Source organism: Hippocampus comes, unplaced genomic scaffold, assembly GCF_001891065.2.
Source record: "Hippocampus comes isolate QL1 unplaced genomic scaffold, H_comes_QL1_v1.1 scaffold67, whole genome shotgun sequence".
Classification (NCBI taxonomy): Eukaryota; Metazoa; Chordata; class Actinopteri; order Syngnathiformes; family Syngnathidae; genus Hippocampus; species Hippocampus comes.
This window is the reverse complement of record NW_017805221.1, coordinates 1,095,235-1,117,751: the sequence shown is the minus strand read 5'-3', so window position 1 is coordinate 1,117,751 and position 22,517 is coordinate 1,095,235. Positions and strand designations below refer to the sequence as shown.

The window sequence follows — 22,517 nt, the reverse complement described above, 5'->3', positions numbered from 1 at the left end:
CATCTTTTGGGGATGTGGACTTTCAGCGGAAAGCCGTGGAGTAACGTGCAAACTCCACAGAGGAAGGCTCCAGCCGAGGTTTGAATCCCAAACCGCAGAACTGATGGGCAGATAGCCCAACCAAAAATTCAGCGGGCTGCGCTTGAAAACAAATGCCGCCATTTCACTTTGCAATGCGCGATGGGAAGAAACCACATCAAAAAGTCTAAATACAGGTTATGCCATTTATTCGATTTTGCATGACTTTGCATCATTCGTCTACGACGTCTTAGTTCATATTAATAAATTAAACGGCATACGGCGACATCCAGAGTTCAAATGGTGTCGTTGCAAGACGTTTCGTGTTTACTTCCGGTGTGGTCTTCCGGTGGCTGCCTAGCAAATGCAACTTTCTGCCAGGTATGTTGTTTCCATCGATTTGATCTTCTTTTTCATCAGTATATTATTAAACATGTACTGTTATGTGTTCGAGAGCCTGTCGGGTAAACTTAACAATGGGCTCATGTCCACTAGCGAATGCTTACAGAAGAGAGCGCTAATGCTAGTTTTAATATGCTTGTTGTAGCCTATGCAAAGTCGCTTGAGCATTTTTTTTCCCCAAACGAGGACAAAAGCGCCAACTAGTGCAAGGAAGCTGTTTAAAGGTGTATTAGATATCCTTTTATTGCCGGTATAATTGAGGTCCTATCACTATGTTGCACTGGTGGCACTACTGTGCTGCACTAGTAGCCTCCTGTACACCCCGCGTAGCACTATCATCATACATACCCACAAGTACTTGACCCTCACTAGTAATATGCAGTTGTCCTACTAGTTTGTCAAAGATCTCCTATGAGTGTGAAGAAAAGTCACACAGTAGTGGAAAAAAAAAAACATTCTCAGTAAGACACATTTCCTCGACCAGTGTGCTGAATTGTCTTACTAGTGAGGACATGGGGCGTACTAGTACACAGATCTCACGATTCATTCAGCTTTCCGTCATACTCGACCACGCGTAAGTTTTTATATTGTAGTTTAGGCTATGTACTGTTATGTGTTAAGTGACACTCCTGTTTGAGATGTTTCATTGATTGAAGCGTTCAATATTCTTTTCCGCCACAGTAGATGCTGAGCTTAGCGGGCTAACCAGCATCCTGCGGACTTAACCATGAACATTCTCCCCAAGAAGAGCTGGCACGTTTGTGAAGAAAAGTCACACAGTAGTGGAAAAAAAAAAAACATTCTCAGTAAGACACATTTCCTCGACCAGTGTGCTGAATTGTCTTACTAGTGAGGACATGGGGCGTACTAGTACACAGATCTCACGATTCATTCAGCTTTCCGTCATACTCGACCACGCGTAAGTTTTTATATTGTAGTTTAGGCTATGTACTGTTATGTGTTAAGTGACACTCCTGTTTGAGATGTTTCATTGATTGAAGCGTTCAATATTCTTTTCCGCCACAGTAGATGCTGAGCTTAGCGGGCTAACCAGCATCCTGCGGACTTAACCATGAACATTCTCCCCAAGAAGAGCTGGCACGTTCGCAACAAGGACAATGTTGCCCGGGTGAGGAGAGATGAAGCTCAGGCAGCCGCGGAGGAGCGAGAGGCCAAGCGGAGAGTGGAGCGTGCCGAGCAAGAGGTGACTCGTTGTTCCACACGCACGAACACGAATAGGATAGGGGTCGATAAGGCACAGTGGAAAATGGTTATTCGGTATGTAATAGTAGCTGTGGAGTCCTGCATATTAAAAACAAAAACATAGCAGCAGCATGAAGTCATGTTCATGCTAGTGTGATTTTTCGTCTCTTGGACTCCTCACTGGTGCGTCACGTCGACATTTCCTGGTAGACTGACCAATGACGAGTGCGTGACTTAAGCCTGTGATTCCGAACAATTGCGCCGTGGGAAGATGAGCCACTTTCACTGAATTGCTAGCCCAAATTGTTGATGTCCTACCCATTGTGGTTCTTCATCTATGAATGCCTATAGTGTCAAAAGAACAATTAAATGTGCTTCCACTGGATGGCAGAACCTACAGAATTCACGTCTATCCTCCTCTTATTGTGACATTTTGGTTGGTGTAAAATAAAATGGTTAACAGCCTGTTTATTGAGCTGACTTGTAATCATGTGTGTGTCTTTGTTTTGTAATACTCTTTGGGTAATAATGCAAACACTACACAACCCATTTTTCCAAAGCTTTGTTGTGGTTGTAAGCCAAGCAAAAAATAAAAAATCAATTTTGATGTGGCTCCAGGATCGCTTGACCTCCAGGTCCCCGGTGTTTGTATTGGCAGAAGGCCGCGCTCTGCGCTAAGTGCTCTCACCGTTCCCTGCGATTACACGGCGTCTTCTCTCACGCACCTCCAGGCACGCACCGAGTTTCTGCGAAGGAAAGCCCGAGCGGCTCTACAGTCGGAAGCAGGAGGAAGCCAGGAGGTGAAAGATGAGGAACGCGGCGGAGCCTTGGAGCATCTCAACCTCTTCCCCCTCGAGGAGTCTGTGGAGAAAAAGGACAATGAGGAGTATCTCAAAGAAAAGAAAGAGGAGAAGGTAGGTACTATTTCTCAGGGCTGCAACTAATGAACGCGATTTATTTGGTCACTGAATTGGACAAAACAAAAAAAAAAAAAACGATTAGTTGCCAATTAATAGATGCACCACCACCCCTTTCTGCTTCTTGTTTTACGTTGTCTGTTGTTGTGGTTGCTCGATCAGTTGAATAACTCACATCATTCAGTCACACAAACCTGAGCTCACTACCGCCAGCCCCACTCTCTCGTTTGCTGACGCCCACGTCACTCACCAGATCGGGCCTCGCCTTCTAAGGCCATACACACACAATTTCACGGATACTACAGGGAGAATGGTATTATGGCGACACCAAGTGGACATTATTGTGCAAAATTTATTGTTATCCGTTTAATCAATCCAATCATCGGCAGAAAACTCGATTTGTAAGACATTTGTTAGCTGCAGCCTCGACCCTTTCTTTAGGACATCCTTGAAAACTGTCCCTGTAAATGAAATGCGTGTTTGTGGCCAATTTCCAGGAGAAACAGGAGCGCGCCATCGGCTTACTGGTGTCTCTCGGGCCCCAACCGGGCACCGAGGTCACGCCTTGGTACATGAAAACTGGCCAAGAGAAGGAGAAGGAGGAGGAGAAAAAGAAAGAAAAGGAGAAGCCCGGCGAGAAGAGGAAGGAGTTTAGCGAGGAGGAGCGGGAGAAGAAGGATCGGCGGCTGAAGGACAGTTTGGACCCATTGAGGGAGATGAAGAAAGCTTTGGGCCAGACGCCCACGAAGACGCACAAGAGCAAGAAAAAAGACAAGCGTGACAGAGGGGAAAAGCACAGCCGTGGGGAAAGGTAAAAAAGCCCGTTACTGCGTGCCAGTGGGGAGGAGGAACCGAGGATCTTTTTCAGGTTGCTGCATTTTACTTGAGCACCGCTATTTATTTTTCGGACGACTTTGTAATTTGAAGTTGTCATGAGGAACGCTTGCAGGACTGCAAGTCAAGTCAGGTCTTTCATGGTTGGCAAATGAATTCTTTCAATTCAAGAGGGTGTCAGCACAGAAACTATCAACTGACACAACAAGAGTTTGTTCCTTCCTTGTTTTAATCATCAGCAGGAAATGGTGTCATCCAAATCATCTGTTTATAAGGTCCACCATCTTTTCTCTCTTTTGTGACAATCACAAGTTGCTTGTCAAGGTCCCGTCACCCAAAGTGCCGTGTTTTAGGAGCTTTCTCCTTGTTGGTGAGCTCCTCCAAAAGAGATTTCATGCTGCCATCTGCTGACCATATATTTTTTTTTCCTAATGTTGCCAGCTTTCTGATCTAGCAGCTAGATTCTAGCCAGATTTGGCTGAGACTTTTCTCCGCACTTTAAAAATAAAAAAACAAACAAAAAAGTAGTTGCGAGGATTACCAGTGATGGCATTTCACATCAGCGGTGCTCAGAGCGTTAACAACTAGTAGATAAACTGCCTTTCCTAATTAATTGATGTTTCATTTGATGATTTAGTTGATATTGTGTCATTTCATACAAAATAATGTATTGCTTATGTTTACTAAAAATACAGGGGAAGGTGGTCTTGGAAAAAAAAAATTGCAAACGCAATATTTGGGGGCTGGGTTGGAAGTTTGCAATGAGATGATTTTTCAAAATTGTTTCAAGTGAACTGACTCCAGCTCAATAATCAGTCACCGGTCTGCTTGCCTCGTCTCGCTAGCTCAATCGAGAGACTCCGTGCAGAGCGTTTGCAGCGTGAGGCGGAGGAACGGCGGCGGGCCCAGGAGCTGCTGGCTCAACGGAATGGCAAGGACAAGGAGTCGGGCAAGGAAGTGAATGAGCGAGACCGGCCCTACAACAGCGCCTACTTCCCGGAGCTGGCCCGCAAGCGGCAACGGCGCGACAGAGACAGCTGGAGGGACGAGATTCTAAAATTATGAACTTTGGGTTTGTTCCCAGAAAAATGGCGGGCCGCGTTTGACGCGCAACAAGCGATGTAAATATTTTGTTCATTCGAAGGAAAAGTGTCCGAATCAGTTTTAACAAATGATTTTCATGTCGTATGCGAGAAACCAGTGACTTGTGAGTTGCCTCATTTGTTATTGTGTGACCTTCATTTCTTGGATCAGTAGTCAAACGCATAAATATTGAAATAAGGACATTTGAAGAAGCTGCTGTAGGCCACGACTTGCATCCAGGCGCTCACACTGAACGAGCTGGACAAACCGACTCCAGCTCGTGTCACTCATTAGGCCACACCCCTTCAAGGCACAGACGGGATTCATGACTTTTCCATTCACTTCAGAGGGGGAATGTGGAGATGTGATTGATTGAATTAAATTCGCAAGTCAGGCTCCGAAAGTGTTGGACTATTGCAGTGCTTTTGTACATATGGACAAACGACAACCCACAATAATGATAACCGCAAAAACTGTGCCAATTGAGCTCAGCCACATCCTGTTTCCACTCATCCACTTCGAGTCCACTCGTGTTAAATTCATTTGATCTCGCTTTAATCGTATTCACCAGTTGACATGTCAGCGCAAACCCAGCTCCAAGACAAACATGGATACATATTTTTTGTTTTGGGCCAGCAAATATGTTTTCAAAGTAAGCCTTAAATGTACGTTGATGTTTAACCTTAATCAGCAACTTTATATATATATATATATATATATATATATATATATATATGTATATATATATATATATATATATATGCATGCGTGCGCCTCTGGATATAATTTTACGATTCAACTCAGGCGGAAATGTTTATATGTTGGCTTTTTCAACATGATTTTATCTTTTTGATGCCTCTAGTGGGCGTGTCCGAATGACAGCTAATTGTCGCTACCTTGCGATAGTTCATCAATTAATCACACCTGTATTAAAAACGCCGAAGCGCTATTTATATATGTATGAGCTCAAAAATAAAGACTGGAACACTTATTTACTTTCACACGGCGGGAGCCGTGACAATGTGTTCTTGTGACGTCATCCGGCGGAGGATGTGGATATATTTTGGGGAGCTATGTGTCTGTGTGGTGGGAGGCGGGGGCCGGGGGGGGGGCATATTCGTAGAAGGGAGAAGGAGGAGGTGGGGTGACCGTGCTTGGTTGGATGTTGTCATGTATGAGCAGCCTGAGGATGCACAATAGCGGGTCGAGATCACGAAACTGAATTGCGGATTAGAAGAAGAGGAGGACGGGAGGGGGGGCGAAGAAAGCTCTTTTATACCACCACAAAAAAAAAAAAAAACACGCACACACAAGAGGAAGGAAGGAAGGACGGAGACAGAGCGCTCGGGACCGGAGGACTCCGATGCTGTTGTTGTTGTGGCGGCGACGATGCGGCCCCACTGCTGGGTGATGGTGGCTCTGGCGGGGGTCATGTCGTACATGAGCCCGGAGAGAGCGCTCGGAGCCCCGCAGAGGGAAGGTGAGTCGAGTCGGTGGAGGGGATGGAGGATGGAGGGGCTTGAATTGTAGAGCTGTCAGTGAGGCTGGAGAGAGGACGATGGGGGAGGGGGTGGTGGTGTCTTTATTATGCTTTATTACCAACGTGGCCGTGAGATAATGCCAATGATGATCGCAGCGGGAGAATGGTGCATGCATGCAGTGATGCAAAATAAAACTGATTCGAGGAGGGGGAGGTTGCAATGTTCGGCCCCACGTCGATGGCAACAAGAAAAAAGACATTCGCATTATTCAGGCTTTGAAGCAATGCAGACTAGCTTCTATTTTTATGAATTTATACACCACCACCATCACCACCCACACGCTCCTTCAAGATTTTGGCCGAGTTGTGCAGTATGTGCATGTCTTTGTGTTGTTTTGAGAAGACGTTGCTGGAGTCTGATGCACAAGGCCCGTTGAGGTGAGGTTAGGTTCCTTTTTAGATCCACTATGTGTCTGTGTAACCTTCAAAAAATATAAAATATGTATTCAGAGCTATTGTTTATGATGCTTGTGTGCATCATGTGCTCGGATGGGGGGGGGGGTGCATTGACCATCATGCTAGTATTGAGGCAAGAGGCTTTCCTTGGGCGAAATTCTGACTGATTTATTTCCAATGCGACTTCTTTCCAACTCAGCAGGTTGTCGTCATCCACTTCCATTGAAAAGTGCACGGAAAGCACACGCAACAAGCGTCACTTGCCCTGTCACACATTTTCTCAGCAGCCTTACTCCGACACTATTTTGGGGAGGGTCATGCATTTTTAAATGCGCTCTGAAATTTATGCATGCACTGTTGACAGTGAGACGACCTTGCCAGGGACTGTACTCATACAAATGTAGTCCAGTGGCGTCCTTAAGAAAACGCACAGTAACAACCGAATTGAACAGATCAGCAAGAATTAAACAGTTTGTACATCATCATTTCATGCTTTATTTTTCATGGCCGCTGTGCTGCTCCCTCTGGTGTGCGTGCCTCTGCCACCAGGGGTCAGTATAACATCTGCATCCCGCATCTATGTATGGATGTATCTACACGTGAGGAGACAGTCTCAACTGCTCAGTCAGCTGCAGTAATATTAGTGCCTGCTAATTGACAACTGCGTCCTATTAGTGACGTCATAAAATCGTCCCAAAGTGCTTGGCCTCTTGAGTGACGTGGAAGTCATCCCAGCAAGAATGTTGAGTTTGGCTGGCTGCTCACCGGCTTATGTGTTGAGTGACGGTGTCGTTCGAGGCGATTGGCGGCTCATCGAAGAATGTGCTTGTGTACTTTGTTACCGTGTGTAGAGAATAAAGTGTTGAAAAGTGGGCCAGTGGCTGTGCCCACCTGTGGAGGGATTACAATTCGTTACAACTAGCGGTAGTGCTGTTTTTCAATGATATTTTTTCCATTTAAATGGTCTCGCCTAGAGAAACCATCAATTGCATACAAAACAAATTATTTCAGGTTCACGGTGAATAGTTACCTTTCAAAAAAAAATCTCAAACATTGAAACAAAATACATCAAATACACCACTGATACGGAAGCAGCGCTCTGGCCGTCTAAGGATGAATTTGAAACGTGATTGGTGACAGAAACAGTCCCAGTTGCCAATATAAGTGATAATTATGTAAGCTTAGGTTATATTATTAATTATCATTTTATGTTTAAGGATCATATTATTTCATGTTAAGAATACCCAACTCACATTTTGTTGTTTAATAATTGCTTAGAGATGTTTTTATGTTGATAGCTTCTGATTGGCTGAAGAAAAGGAAAGCAGGAAGTGATTTCTTTGACGAGAAGCGTGTCATGTTTTCGATCGTGCTGCTACAAGGCAGCCGTCCTTTCAATAAAGCTGCGTTCAAACGGAATCCGTCGCTCCATCCATTCAAAAACAACGAACCCCTCAATTTACAATTACATGAGCGAGCACTGGGCAGATTAGATTGACATGGCAACACAAGCAAGCTGAAAAAAAAACTACCTCGACAGACACGTATCGTATTGTGTTCAAGACCTTAACACTGCCTTCGATTGACTGTGGCGGGTTGTGACTTATGTGGAAATCCGACCGACGGAGTAGAGTGATGGAATTGGGTGGTAAAGTGACGAGCCCCTGTGCCTTTACGACCGCGCCGTCTGCACATGTCACCATGAGGGTGTTTAACCAGCCTGCCCTCCCTGCCCCTTTTCTTTTCTACAGATGGGTCACTCCCCACAAACGGCCACTTTGAGGTACAAATGTCCACATGTCCCGCCCCCTCCCTATTTTTCTCTCTCTTTCTCACCTCACTCGTAAACCTTTCTTCCGTCATTTCTTTTATTCCGTTTTCCACCCCCTTTTCTTCCCTCCCGATTAGCAGCACCAGCCCCCCCCCCAAGCCTCCCTCCTTCCTTGGCTTCTTAACTGTGAGTGGAATGCTGACACTTCCCTCTCCTCGTGCTTCCTGTCCTTATACCGGAATTAGCAGCTGCTAGTTTCAAACGTCAATTCTTGATTCCACTTTTTTGAATTGTTTTTCTTCCAACCTTGGACTTTCCTGCTTCCCACCTAAGTTAAAAAAAAAAAAAAAGAATTCCCTTGATGCAAGCCATCCATTGGGGTTGACCTCAACCTGTCGCTGTAGGACAACGCTCCAATGGCTAATTTCTCCCTCCAAAACAAAAGAGCCGTGTAACACGATTTCACACTTTTCTGATTCTGTCTTGTTTCTTCAAGGCTCCTATATAAAAAAAAAATGCAGAAATGAAGACGTACCTGAACTAACCTCCCCCCTTTTCTTGGTGTGTGCTCCTTTCAGTTTCTCAGAGCAGGACGGCGTCGCTGTCTCCTCCGCCTTACGTGGTCATCCTCATCTCGTGCTCGGGGCTGGTCTCCTTTGTTCTGCTGCTCCTCACCTGTCTGTGCTGCAAGAGGGGCGGCGTGGGATTCAATGTAAGGCCGCCTCAGAGTTGGACAACACGCGCACCTTCTAAATTGGCCTCACGGGTTTCACGGACAGGATCGAATCAAAAATCATCATTTACGAGATCGAGATGACGAAACTGTGTCGACTTGTTGTCCTAATTGGAATACTATGAATAATAATAATTGGTGTTATTTTTTCCCCACATTTATCTATGAAATAAAGTTATGATTCTTATTAATGATCATAAAAGTTATTATATAATAAAAACATTGTTAATAAAAGGCTCCAGTTTCTTTCAGAATTATAAAAATTACAATAACAAGAACAATTATTAGACATGACATTTTATTTGATTTATTCATCAGCAGTATTACTACTACGACTATTAGTAATAACAATAATAATGACATAAATATAATATATACAAGAAGATATAATAATCATGCATCGTCAAATATACAAAAATAAATATTTCAAAGTGATACTAATAAAAGTGTTGCAAATAATCCTAGTAAAAAAAAAAATCTGCCAAAAATGTTAATGGATGCTAAGTAATACCACTTTGATTTTTAACATCAAATTGGCAAAAAAAAAAAGAAAAAAAAAAGTACTTTTGGTCATGAACAAAAAATATGAATAAATGTAATGTAATAAATATAGTAAACATGAGCATTCTTTGGAACAAAACTTAATAGGAATGATTATTTTCATCATTTATAATGCACATATATAGTACATCAAACACATTTTGGATAGACCTGCAATGGACTGATAATCGTACCGGAAGGGGGTCGGGGGGAGTACCGTGCCTCTTGCCCAAAATTGGCTGGATGGATTGGTGAAAATGCGAGTATGTCTACGTACAGCATACTTATTGTCCACATGAAAAGGTGCTGTTGTCTGAATTGCCAATAAACGATGAAAAATAGTTCTTTTTCTCAGTGCGCAATTCTTTTCCTTCCTCGTAGGAGTTTGACAACGCGGACGGGGAGGAGTGCTCGGGGGGGTCCAGTCCCATCCAGGAGGACAGCCTGTCGTCATGCCCCTCGCTCCCAGAGGTCTACACTTTGCCCGTCAGGGAGAGGCCCAACTGCGCCGCCCTGCACCATGGAGGTAACTTTCGGCTTCTTTTCTCTCAGTAAAGGTTTTTTTTTAGGGGGGTTGGGGGGGGGTCTTTTTGCTGAGAGTGTAGGGGTGAGTGAAGGGTATTTAGGTCCATGTGAGACAGTGGTTTGCGGTGGGCCGAGGGGGCAGTTGTCATCCACTCCCCCGTCAAGGAAAATTGCCTTTTGGTGTTAGTGAGACGTACTTTGAGTGTTAAATACACATTGGATAAATGTTTTCTCTGCAAAACGGGGATTGGCTCGTCCTCACCCCACAAAAGATATTTAGTATTTTTTGGAGGATGTTGAAAAATAAATCAACACATCTGCGAATAGGTGAGTATGGCACCTCCTCGTTTGGGCCTGAAGCCTTTTTTCCAGGCCTGGTTTCGAATGCTTCAGCACACTCTTATGTCTGTGGGAGTTCTCATGTCATCAAGGTTGTTTCTGTCTCGTTCTTTGGGCAGACTCCAAGACCCAGTACTTCAAAAGGCACACTTTGAACTACCTGCAGGAGATTGGAAATGGCTGGTTCGGAAAAGTAAGACGTCGGCCTTTCCGGTATCTTCCGCTCATCGTCATGTCGGTCAAATGAAATGCTAACCTCGCCGTCGGCCGCCTGTCCGGCAGGTGATCCTGGCCGAGGTGCTGTGCGACTGCAGCTCCTCGCAGGTGGTGGTGAAGGAGTTACGCGTCGGCGCCAGCCCGCTGGAGCAGAGGAAATTCTTGGCCGAGTCGGAGCCGTACAGGTGAGCGAGTGAGCCTCCGCTCACTGCCGTGTTGCCCTCTGCCACTTCCACAACAGGGATGGCTTCGCTAGTCCAGTTTCATTACCCTGGTCAACAGACATTTGGAATCAGAGATGGCTTCACGTGTCCCAAAACATATTTTTGAAGGAGATGTATGTATATGTATAATGTATATATTGCCACACAAAACATATTTGAAAGAAAGTAGCGCAGGAACAACAGTAGTATGTTTGAAAGTGTACCGGCAGCGCGAATTAAAAAAAAAAAAAGCATTGTCACGGTGCATCCCCCAAGGAGATGGCCCACAGTGAGCGTGTGCAATTTGTCCAATCCGAGAAAAGTGAGCTTTTAAGCACCAAGGGGGAGTTCTTCCAGATAATCTGGGCTGGAAAGTGCCTGGTCATTCCGGGAGTGAAACTTGTGCAGTACAAAAGTCAAAAACCGCTGGATTGAGAATACGTTTGTTGACATCTTCCTCAGATGCATCATTGTTATTATTACTATTATTATTATAATTATTATGACCTTCATGTGTTGTTGAGCTCACTCATTCCATTTTTTCACTGCCGCCAGCTTGCCTTTTATACTCTATTTTTGGACATTGATCCGACCTTTCATGCCTCCAAAGTCTTTTATTTGATTTGATGTTGCTGTTTTTGACAAAGTCTGATTTGTGTCCCCCCATGCAGGAGTCTGAAACATCCCAACATCCTTCAGTGTTTGGGCCGGTGCAGTGAAAGCATCCCTTTCCTCCTGGTCATGGAATTCTGTCAGCTGGTCAGTGGGGAAGCAAAGTCGATTGATTGCGCGTTTGCGGGGGCCACCCGCTGCGCCCTTTCCCGATGTCCTCCCCTTTGCTGCTATTTGTCATCCTTTGATATCATCCCCCGCTTTATTTCTCGCCCTTTCAGCCTTAACGACTTTACGCAAAGACTGCTGGCTCATTATTAAATTCCGTGGCAGCACGCTGAAAAACAAAACATTAAAAAAACAGGGGGGACATATTCATGGCGGGAGAGGGGCCCATGGGCTTGTTGGGTTCACCCACCCCGTCACTTTGTGTCCTCGCAGGGTGACTTGAAGCATTACCTGCGAGCCCAGCGGAAGGCTGACGGGATGACGCCGGACCTTCCCACGCGGGACCTGTTGACTCTTCAGCGGATGGCCTTCGAAATCGCGTCGGGCCTGCTGCACCTTCATGAGAACAGCTACATCCACAGGTGCGAATTACCTTCCGGCGCCGCCTGCAGTGAAAGGCGACAGGATGTTTAGATCATTTTACTGCTAATTAAAATAAGATAAGTAGGCGTTCACTGTTTGGACAAAATCTACAAAGGTTATTCCATATGAGGAAGGATGATTGTGTTGTCGTCTGTAGTGATCTGGCTTTAAGGAACTGCCTGCTGACCTCCGACCTCACTGTGAGGATCGGCGACTACGGCCTGTCGCACAATCAATACAAGGTAAGCCCACTCAGTTTGGCTTTTTCGAAAGTTATCGGATAAAGGCTCACAACAGCATTCCGTGCTGAAGACTCCTTACTGTCAATGTACCTTCACGTATGCGCGCAGGAGGACTATTACCTCACTCCTGACAAGCTTTGGATTCCTCTACGATGGATCGCTCCGGAACTCCTGGAAGAGTACCGAGGCTCCCTGATCGTCACTGACCAAACCAAGACCAGCAATGTGTGGTAAGTTCTGTTGCAAACAAAACAAAACAAAACAAAAAACTTCAAAGCGTCTTTCGAATTTTTTGTCTCCGGTCTCATTCGAGCGTCCTGGTAAATGTCTCTTCTAACGTCAGATGAATGCGTTACGACTGGATTTTGCTTTCCTCGGCTTTCTCACGCGATCAGTGTCGTCTTTGAGAAGTGCAAGTTTTGCCGTGACTAATCTCCTCTCCTCAACGTCCTACTTGCAGGTCCCTGGGGGTGGTCATATGGGAGCTATTTGAGTTTGGCTCTCAGCCTCACAGGCACTTGAGTGACGAGGAGGTTCTGACATTTGTTGTCAGGGAGCGACAGATCACACTGGCCCAGCCAAGACTGAAACTCTCGCATGCAGATTACTGGTCAGTGGACCTGCTCACAACACGGTCATGTCATGGACTGTAACTTTTTTGACAAAAATGATGACATTGGACTCGTCTCTTAAGGTATGAGATCATGCAGTCCTGCTGGCTACCTCCGTCCCAGCGGCCATCGGTGGCCGAGGTATTCCTTCTGCTCTCCTCCCTCCTGGCGGCCGAGCGAGGAACGGCGAGGGGGAACGTCGGCGACGAGGATGAGGAGGAAGATCAGTATGACGATGGGAGAAGGAGAGGCGAGAGCGAGGAGTCGTTTGAAAGACGCTGGGACTTGCTCCGCCCACCAGCCTTCCAGGCGGCGGCGCACGAGCGGCGGCGAGACCGCCACAGCTCCTACCCTCTGCTGGACCCGGTGGGAATCCGCGGCACGCATTCCTCATCCGAGTTGGACGACATTCTGACTGTGACCGAAACCAGCAAAGGGTTGAACTTTGAGTATTTTTGGGAGAAAGCCCATGCCAGACGGGGCTACAAACCTCTCCCCCCTGCTCAACCGATTCCGGCTGTGACCAACAACAACCACAGGCAGTCCCTGGACACCCCAACTGTGGTGCCGGTGATCAGCGCACGCAGCCCTTCCCTCAGCAGCGAGTACTACATCCGACTGGAGGAGCACATTCCCCAGGAGAAGTCGCCGACCCTCAAAGGGAAGAGCCAGCCATCTTGTCAGCCGGACTCAATTTGTCCCGGAGACATGGAGCTTGTGGAAATCCGCAGCGGCATGCTGGGAAAAGAGCGAGTGCCCTATTGTTCCTCTGACAAGTGTGCCGGTGCAAAAGGTATGCAGACCGTGCGATCGAGCGAGGTGAAACTCCAGGTTCCCAACACGGGCGTGGCTGAGTTCCGAGACACTTCGAGCAGAGTGACCGACTTCTCGGTGATCGATTTAGGAGAAGATGAAGAAGAAGATAAGACTCCTGACAAAAAACCTTCCTCAAGTTCTCAAGCTCCAATCCTTCCTCCGAAACCTCGCTCACTGTCTTTGTCATCAGCCAACCACCTTCACTGGCGCCCGCTCCCCGCACCACCGCTTGGCTACAGAGGACTTCCTCATTACAACCCGAGTGGCAAAATTGAGACTGACCCCCATCAGATGAACAGCTGCCCACCTTCTAGCTTTGGTCACCTGGGACTCCATCGAGCTCGACAGACTTTGCCGCCATCTCCGTCCCTCTCTCCCTCCCTTCCACCATCCAGTCATCCCATTTACCCCCCAACTCAAACGTGTCCGCCGCCTCTCCCTCCTCATACAAAACAAAGAACTTGCCCGAGCAACAACACAAACTCTTATTCTAGGTACCGATCGATGAGAGACCCGCTAACCTGTGACCCTGCCAAGAGAGAGACCGGACACACAACATCAACGCACAACTCAAAGGAGGGCGCTCACTCTCGCGCGAAAGACTTTGAGTCGCCCATTCGCAGAGAAAACCCCTTGCGTCCGATTTATCGCAATATACCTCGCCCTCAGCCCAGGACTGACGGGCAGTCCTCATCCAGTCCCACCTACTCAGATGAGGATGATTCGCCCTTCATGTCTCCTGAGAAACCGAGCAGCGGCACCTCGGTCACCCGTTCGAGCCCGTCCGAGGACGGAGAGCCGGGCTCCGGAGGGATCCTTTCCCGGGGAATGAAGAGGACCCAGTCCCGTCTCGACACCATCTTGCCGGCAATTTGGAAGGAAGATGCAGAACTCCAGGCAGAACGTGTAGCCGCTGCCAAGAAATCCCCCATGCATCTGTTTCTGACAGAGCTATCAACTGCGGCAGAGCCGAGTGAGTGCAAGTCTGACAGTTCGTGGGAAGTTGGGCAGAAGGAGAGAAGAGATGCAGAGAGATCGAAAAATGTCGTGTTGCCCATCAAGGGGATGCGACGTTCCCAGTCTTTGATTACAGAGCTGGGCTCAGCTGGACAGTCGTGGGTGTCGGAGAAACACCAGAGCAGCACGACAACGGAGAAGAACTTGACAGCATCTCATGAATCGTTCCAGCGAGATCTTTTTCTGACGGAGGTCGACACGGACGCAGATCTAAATGGAGGGTCAGGAAATGATCCGGTGAAGTACCTCTACCCATCCGGATCTAGGTTGCAGCCATTTGTTTGTGCCCCGGGCCTTCCCTCATCCACTGAAGCTGAAGACGTTTATTCAAAAGGCATAAGAGGGTCACACTCCCTCCTCTCCGAGATCATCACTGGGAAAGGAGAGTGTCAACCACAGCAGACGGAGAAGGAGTCACAGAGAACAGAAATGACGAGGGAGGAATTCCTTAAGGAGATCCACTCAGCGGAGACGTTTCTAACTGAAATCATATCCAGGCAAAACACAGCTACAGACAGAAAAGAAGCGGATTCCTCTCCGACCCCTCTCTCGCCCGAGTACGAGTCCATATGTATCGATCCAAATTCAGCTCAGACCATCCGCTTTCAATCGGAGAGCTCCATACGCTCAGCTAACCGAGGAAAAGATGAAACGCAAACTGAGGCCATCTACGCCCAAGTCACGAAGCGTGCTAAAAAGACCGAGATCAAAGTTTCGACCAGACCCGAGATCCCCGTCCTTCATATAGGCGCAACCGTGAAATCGGGCACCCAAGGAAGTGACGCAGATACCTGCCAGTCTGGGGACTATGTCTTTTCAGAAATCATGCCCAAAAATGGCCTGCTGCACAACCAAGCGCTTGCTTGTCAGAAAGCAGAAGAGAGTTCAGATGGACCCGCCTTACCTGCGAGAGGAGAGGGACAAGCCGCAGATCTTTCACAGCTTTCAGCTCAAGTTTGCAACAAGGGTGTTGAAGCCTCCATCCCTGTGAGATCACTCCTTGCAGATCATATTGGCAAAGCTTCTTTCCTTGAGAACGGCAAGTTATCCAGGGATGACCCGTGGGTCAGCGGTCCAAAGCGAGGAGATGGAATCGCATTGTGCCACGTTGACGCTGAAAAGCGCGACACCGATAAGGCGTCTGTAGCAGCTGATATGGATCACTCAAAAGATTGTTGTGACCCGAGCACAAATCTAGACGATAAGCATTCACAACAGCACAATGAGAGTGTCCAAGAAAAACATGTCGCTGAAAAAGCCGCCACCGCAACCACTCCAGACGGGGAGGCGTCGGGCGACGTCTCACTGAGCACCCCCACTGACTCCGTCCTGTCACTTGCGACATCCAGCTCTGCCGACTGCCTCACTCCCAGCGAGTCCTGGATGGGAGTGGGAGGCGGCGGCTGGCGGGCTCTGGGCAATGAAACGCCGCATCGGGACTCGGCTTATTTCTCAGACAGTGATTGGGAAGGGGATGGGATGAGCAGGAGGAGCAGCGACGGACTTGTCGGCTCCAGGCAAAACTGTGGCAGAGGGGGTGAGCGAGGAACACTCATGGGGATCGAGGAAAAAACAGAAACTGAAGAAGAGGGCGAGGCCGACTACAAGTACCCTTCGAGAAACAACCTCTGGATATCTGAGAAGATCAATACATCTTGTCCGAATATGTCCGAAAATGACTTTGGCACTGCCACAGATATTCCAATCAAAGGGTTCGAGCCGGGGCAGCGAGACGATTCTGGCATTTTCTTGAATGGTCAGAAGCCCTCCCGACTGCTTGATGATCCTCCAATCCAAGACTGTGTTGACTTTATCGATAAGTTGTTCTCCAAATTAGAAGATGCGCCAAAACACCAACCATGCGCCGATGAAGTCATCTCTCATGTGTCGGACTGCAAATATATGGATGGTGAAGAGAAATATTTGACTCTACATGCCAACAGAGCCAAGGATTACACAATAATAAAAAACAATGTCACTTCTTTCGGTGTCCATCACTGTGGAAACGCCGCGATCGAATCTCTTGTTGACAGCACAGAGTCCAAACTGTCTGACCTGTGCGACGATTCTATAAAGCACCCGAGGCTTCATGAAGAAACCCCTTCGGGTGAGGGTAAGGTGAGCGATCTCACGGTTCCCTCTTGGAGAGAGGAAGGCATTGAAAGACCCAAGATCAGGAACAAGATGGCTGAGCTGGAGCTGCACCACGCGGACCACAACCAGCTGGGCTTGCGAGACCTGCACTGCTCAGATGACTGTGAGAACGAAACGGCAAAGGTCTGGACGGAGACGGAGAAAGCGCTGGCAGCTGCAGAGTTGAGTCACATTGTGAGGGAGGAGAGGTCACCCCTGAAAGAAGAAGCAAAGCATCGGACTAATAGTCTCGCTGAGGACGGCGAGGGGGTGAGAGTAAACCATGACAATAAGAGCAATCGGCTCGAGTGCCAGCGTTATTCACAGTCGGGTGAATTGCTCGTTTGGCCCGACGAAAACGACCAGTGGGCCGCTCCCGAAAAGAGGTGTTCGGATAATGAGCTGAGGTCTGAACTGTTCCCCGGCTTCCGGACTGAAGCATGGGAGGTGGCCGAGCGTCTCGTCGTGGGTCGGGAGTTTTGGGAGGCAGAAGAAAATGATGAGCTTGCAGGAAGTGAGCCCCACCCCGGTGTGCTGGTCACTTGTGAGGAGTCCTGGAATGATGAAAGGCAGGCGTTAACCGAAAATCCGTCCGGGAAGGAAAATGTCCACCGAGAGGTTGAGCAGGAGGCGACGGATGTTCAACAGGTTGAAAATTGGGAAAACCTTGTGGGAATACACAGATTGAATGCATTGGGGAAAATATCGGATGAAGTGGAGAATAAAGAAATCCCCGATCAAGAGAACTCTGAGAAAGGTGAGAACAAGCACAAGTCTCTCAGTATGGGCATGATCGGGGATGGGCGACTTGCGGGGCCAGAGGAAAATCAGAATTTTAACATTTGGCCTCAGCGTCAGCTCCGTGAGCTCCAGGAGAAGGAGCCGCCGCCGTCGCCGGCAGCAGCACAAAAAGTTGACAACAATGCCGTTTCGGTGAACTGCTTCTCTCGCCCTTTGGAGAGTCAACATGCCAAAGTTACCATTTGCGAAACCGAAGGCCCTCAGGAGAACTACTCGGACCAGGAAAACCTTGACTCTGACTTGTATTGTCAAGCTGAAAGAGGACGTTCACATCATGCTGAGCACCCCACAGAAGACAGCGTGAGCACGCCAAAGGGAGAGGAGGATTTTGCAGACGTGGCTGATCCACAGGTGGACAACTTCAGCTCAGTGGACTTCCCCAGTCCTCCTCCGAGCATTGACCTTGACATGCAGGATGATAAGATGGAGAGTTTAGATGACTCGTTTCCGAGTCCGCCGCCATCCGTTTCAGAGACCGAGGAATTGAGCAGTCCCCCGAATTTCGAAGACTTGAACCCTGAGGCAGAATTTCCCCAAACCAGTTTCACGAAGACACCTCTGCAAGATCTGGCAGCTATTCAGAATAAGGGCACCGTGGCCAATCAGAACCCCCCATCTGAGCATACGAAACAAGACACCGAAAGGGACTCCTCCGAGACCCAAGGTCAGAATGATGCCCACCCATCACCAGCTCCTGTCAATCACCTGCCTGAATTATTTATTTCCGAATGGAAAGACATGGATGAGGAAGCCTTGGAGGATTTTGAGAAACTGGAACAACTGTGTTGCATATCCGGGGATGAGGAGGGCACCTTGGGTGACATTTTCTTGGAAAACCTCGAGCTTTTAGAGTGCCTGAAGAAAACGCCCGATCAAAAAGGCGCCGCTTCGAGCCTGTGCGGTGGGGACACAAGCGATTCCGCTGTCAAGGAGGGCAGGGTAGCTTTGGACGGGATTCCTGATGAATCCCATCTGCTGGTCGATTCCTCAGACGCAGAGGATGCGGAGGAGGCGTCGAGGTCACCCGGGCAAACCGCAGATGCTAAGGATCAGAGTTCTCTTTCCAAGATGACCACTAAGAACGGCCTCATGATGCAGGTCAGAAAACGGAGCTTTTTCCTGCGAAAGAGAAATCGGGTTAATCTTTCTCATCTCGCTTCAGCGCTCTTATTTCTTGTTCCTGGTGGCGCTTTGTCCTCTCAGGTATGTGAGGAACGGCTCCAGTTCTCCCTGAGTGAGAATGTGAAAACAAACGTGCTTTGGGGAGCGACAGTTAAGGACACAGTCACACTTCGGCCCTGGGGGGAGAAAACGTCCGAGAGCAAGAGCGAGGCGACCGCTGTGCAGGACCAAAACCAGGACAACAGGTATTGAATCAAGCCTCTGCACGCTAATCATCAAAGTCCATCCCTCAGCGATATGTGTTTGTTATTTATTTATTTTTAATGCACAAAACTCCAGACCGAGAAAGTCCGACTCTTTGTTGTTGTTTTAGCCAAACAGAGCAGGAAAGCTGCGCTGAGCCCAATGTGGAGAGCGAGAAAACTGAAAGCGGGCCGCTCACTGTGATTGAACAACCAGAGGTTACAACACTGCAGTCGTCTGCAAACCAGACGATCAAAGGTTTGTCTTACAATGTCTCTCCGCCGTATCGCTTTTTTTTTTTTTTTTTTGACATGATCTTTTTCTCATCATTTTAAAATAATACGGATGTACGGTATTCTATTCACTTGGTCAATTACCAAGTGCCTACGGTGTGTCAGCTTTCCAACAACTTAGGTGTCTATAAAATGAAACTACAAAAAGAAAATGTGCTTTTTTTTCTTTTTTTGTCTGGTAGCCAAAGTAGCTCGTCTGTCTCTGGCCCTCCCGCCCCTCGCCCTGACTCTGCCCCTCAACCCTACCGGCAAAGGAGGATTTGGGGACGGGGCAATCGGCAGTCGGATCGGCAGACGGAGGGGCTTGCTTCCGGGAAACGATCCCGAAGAGGAGGAGGAAGACGAGGCGGAGGACGAAAGCTCCCGCCGGGTCATCGTCGTCACCGAGACGGATGTGGACAAACGCGTCGGCCTGAGAAGCCTGCTCAAGTCGCCCAAGGAGCCGTTAGACAGAGAGAGAGACAGAGGGAGAAATGTGTCCTTTTTTGATGATGTCACCATTTATCTTTTTGATCAGGTACGCCGTGTTGCGTGTCTCTCTGAAGTCACGCAGAGTAGCTGTTGATCGTTCACTGAGACCGGCTTCTCTCTTGTCTCCTGCCACAGGAAACGCCAACTAATGCGTTGAGCAGTTCAGCGCCCACGAGTCCAGCCGCCGCGTCCGTCAAAAACACATTACATGGTGAGAATATCAAGACTGTTTTTCGCTGCTGACAATGGGCATCGATTACATTGATCTAAAAAGCCAAGCGGGAAAGTTGATTGAATCTCACCGCCGTTTGGATTCCATCAACTCACTTTGCATATTGATCTTCCGTTCTACCTTTACCGGCCTGCGGTACAAACAGTGCTGCTCTACTTTCCCAACCATTCCCACCTACCTTCTGAGCTATCTTTAGCCACCTAGCTAGCAACCCCCCGGCCTGCCTGCCTCACGTATCAAATAATGAGGAGATAGACGCCTTCCTCAGTTCGTTTTGAAAGGTATATATATTTTTTTCAGTTCAGTTACTTTTAATTAGTTTTAGCAGCAGGTTTGCTCTTACTTTTTCAAAAATGCTTTATTCTACTTTCGCTTTTATTAGATTTATTTATTTATTTTTTGTTAATGGAGTGTTTGATGATGTTTGAAGATCCTGACATGGCAAAAAGTTATTGGGTTACTAGTTAGCGATCTATTTTGAGCAGATTGAGTTACTTTTACTCGAGATTCCGTTGAAGATTGGATTTGAGCGAGCTGAGGTTTTCATTTTCATGTTTGACCTGCACTATCTTTTTTGGGGGGGAGAGTGTTTTTCTTCATCAAAAAAAATTATCCATTCATGCTTGAATTCAAGCTTCAACTTAAGATGCGAGAAAAATGACGGACTCCCCCTGGATGGACCCAGTATCGTTTCCATCTAAGCCTTTGCATAAGCGATGTGCTGGTGTCTCTCTCACTCTCGACCAGGTTCCAGCAGCAAAAACAAAGATTTCAAGCGCAAAGAGGCCAGAGCCCCGGTGGGTGGGGCCAATGCGGTGACATCGTCACGCTTCACCGTCAGCCCGGCCAAGGACCCCCACTTGGCGTGATGTCGCTTGAACCACGGGAAAGACTTTGGCAGTGAACCCTCAGAGACTGAGCCCTGAATTGACCCCAGCAAGCAGCCATTCACACAGAGGCTATTTTTCTACTGGACAGGTGAATGGAAGTGGACGACTCCCCTTTGGAAATGCTGGACGCCATCCAGTTTTGACCAGCCACCCTGTTTACAGAGTTTATTCAAGCATCTTTGGAAGGAGGAACCAGTGAGGCGTTTTGACAGCGATGCAGCGGGAGTCTCGCTGTGTACCAGCTTCTCTTTTCGGCATCATTATTCCCCAAACGGGAGGGGAAGGGTCTTTGTTTGTCTTCTTCTTTTCGTTTTTTTATTTTTTTTTGATCAGGCCTCTCTTCATGGATGCGTTTTTACCGCAGTCACTTTGAAACGCAATTTGCTCAGCTCCTGCTAGAATACGTTCACATTTGTACAAAACGTCGCCATACAAAGTGAATGAGAGATCATTTTTGAAATGTTTACTTTTTTGACGTCTTCTTCTCAGCCTGCATGAAAAATTCAAACCAATCTTTTTCTTTGTACTTTGAGTTCCTAAAAAGTAGTCTCTTCTGTTATTTCCATTTCATTTTTTTCTGTTTGGAAAGCCAGATGCCAAGCATTTCTTTTGATATGTATTTATTGATGTTATTTATTTTATGCAGTTGGCATACACACACTTATAATTTGGGCCAGAATGCATCTAGATTATCTCTTCTGTAAGATCTTCATAACAAATAAAGCAAAATATTTTCCCAAACGTCTTAATTGCACCAAAAAAGGTATTTTGTATAATTTTACCTGTCAATATGTACCAATATGTAATATTTCATTTCCTCCAATGTCTATGTATGTTTAGCAGTGTTGTCATTCCTTTCAAGAGGCTCAGTGTAGCTTAGCATGAAAAACTGAAAAAAAGGCTTTTCATCAGTCAATAGCTTCCGTTTCATTGTGTGTGCGCGTGTGTGTGTGTGTGTGTGTGTGTGTGTGTGTGTGTGTGTGTGTGTAGATTATGAATTTATTTTGTACAAATAACAATCCATCATGCAGTCAAGGATCGAATAGTTTGTTTAGTCTGTTTTAGTGTTTATTTAAAACCTGTCTTGTTTTAAGAAACTTATTTCAAGGGATATTGTAAAAACAATGGGGAAGAATAAAAACACCAAAAGCATTTCCATTTGGATGCTCCGTTTCACCTTGTTTCTATTCTAATTATTGTCTCTAATGTAACAGTCTTTTACTTAGACCGAATCTATAAAAACTGTAATCACAGTATTCAGGATATATTTTAGTGTTTGGCAGCACAGTAAACAAATGGTTAGCGTATTTGTCTCACAATTCTGTTGTTTGGGGTTCAAATCTCTTTTCTGGCTTTCCTGTGTTGCTTCCTCCCACGATTCCAAAAACAAGCATGTTCTCTTCATTGAAGACTGAATTGTCCTGAAATGTGTCTGTTTAAAAGCTTGATTTGATTGCCATGGGATTGGCTGGCGACCAGTCCAGGATGCACCCCGGCTCTCGCCAATAGTCAGCTGAGACTTTGAGGCTCCAGCTCACCACAACCCGAATAAGGTCCAGTGCTATAGAAAATGGATGGACAGATGGATGGGTTGTCTCGTGGTGTTCCACGAGGATCATTACTAGAAACCTTGGCATTTGGGCAACAATTATCAATTTGATGGACCTAGTAATGATTTGTACTTGTGATAATACTGGAGCAGAAAAAAAAATCCTGTATTGTA

The 22,517-nt window shown here is 47.0% G+C and overlaps 3 protein-coding genes across 5 annotated transcripts; all 3 read left to right on the top strand.

Annotated features, from left to right (window-relative positions):
- Nucleotides 1–348: 348 nt before the first annotated feature.
- leng1 (leukocyte receptor cluster (LRC) member 1) lies at nt 349–4,854 on the top strand. Its single transcript, XM_019869037.1, has 5 exons — nt 349–399; nt 1,447–1,624; nt 2,355–2,537; nt 3,038–3,351; nt 4,220–4,854. The coding sequence occupies exons 2-5, from the start codon at nt 1,493–1,495 to the stop codon at nt 4,437–4,439; spliced, it is 849 nt and encodes a 282-aa protein (XP_019724596.1). The 5' UTR covers nt 349–399; nt 1,447–1,492; the 3' UTR covers nt 4,440–4,854.
- A 688-nt stretch (nt 4,855–5,542) lies between these two features.
- On the top strand, nt 5,543–16,454 carry LOC109515275 (uncharacterized; the record flags this gene model as incomplete). Its single annotated transcript, XM_019868938.1, has 11 exons — nt 5,543–5,937; nt 8,743–8,876; nt 9,819–9,963; nt 10,421–10,494; nt 10,584–10,702; nt 11,392–11,479; nt 11,774–11,922; nt 12,081–12,165; nt 12,274–12,395; nt 12,626–12,775; nt 12,860–16,454. Coding segments are annotated over exons 1-11 (4,752 nt in total), but the record flags the coding sequence as incomplete, so codon positions are not given.
- LOC109515414 (uncharacterized) lies at nt 16,455–21,952 on the top strand. Of its 3 annotated transcripts, none has more exons than XR_002168189.1 (7): nt 16,455–18,641; nt 18,747–18,910; nt 19,039–19,166; nt 19,384–19,718; nt 19,808–19,883; nt 20,652–20,882; nt 20,957–21,952. XR_002168189.1 is itself a non-coding variant. In XM_019869185.1 (7 exons), the coding sequence occupies exons 1-7, from the start codon at nt 16,512–16,514 to the stop codon at nt 20,771–20,773; spliced, it is 2,865 nt and encodes a 954-aa protein (XP_019724744.1). In that variant the 5' UTR covers nt 16,455–16,511; the 3' UTR covers nt 20,774–21,952. The 3 variants fall into 3 exon arrangements, 2 of the variants coding, with proteins under 2 accessions (XP_019724744.1, XP_019724743.1); XM_019869185.1 differs by having other exon boundaries at nt 16,455–18,444; nt 18,535–18,641; nt 20,652–21,952; XM_019869184.1 differs by having other exon boundaries at nt 20,652–21,952.
- Nucleotides 21,953–22,517: the final 565 nt, after the last annotated feature.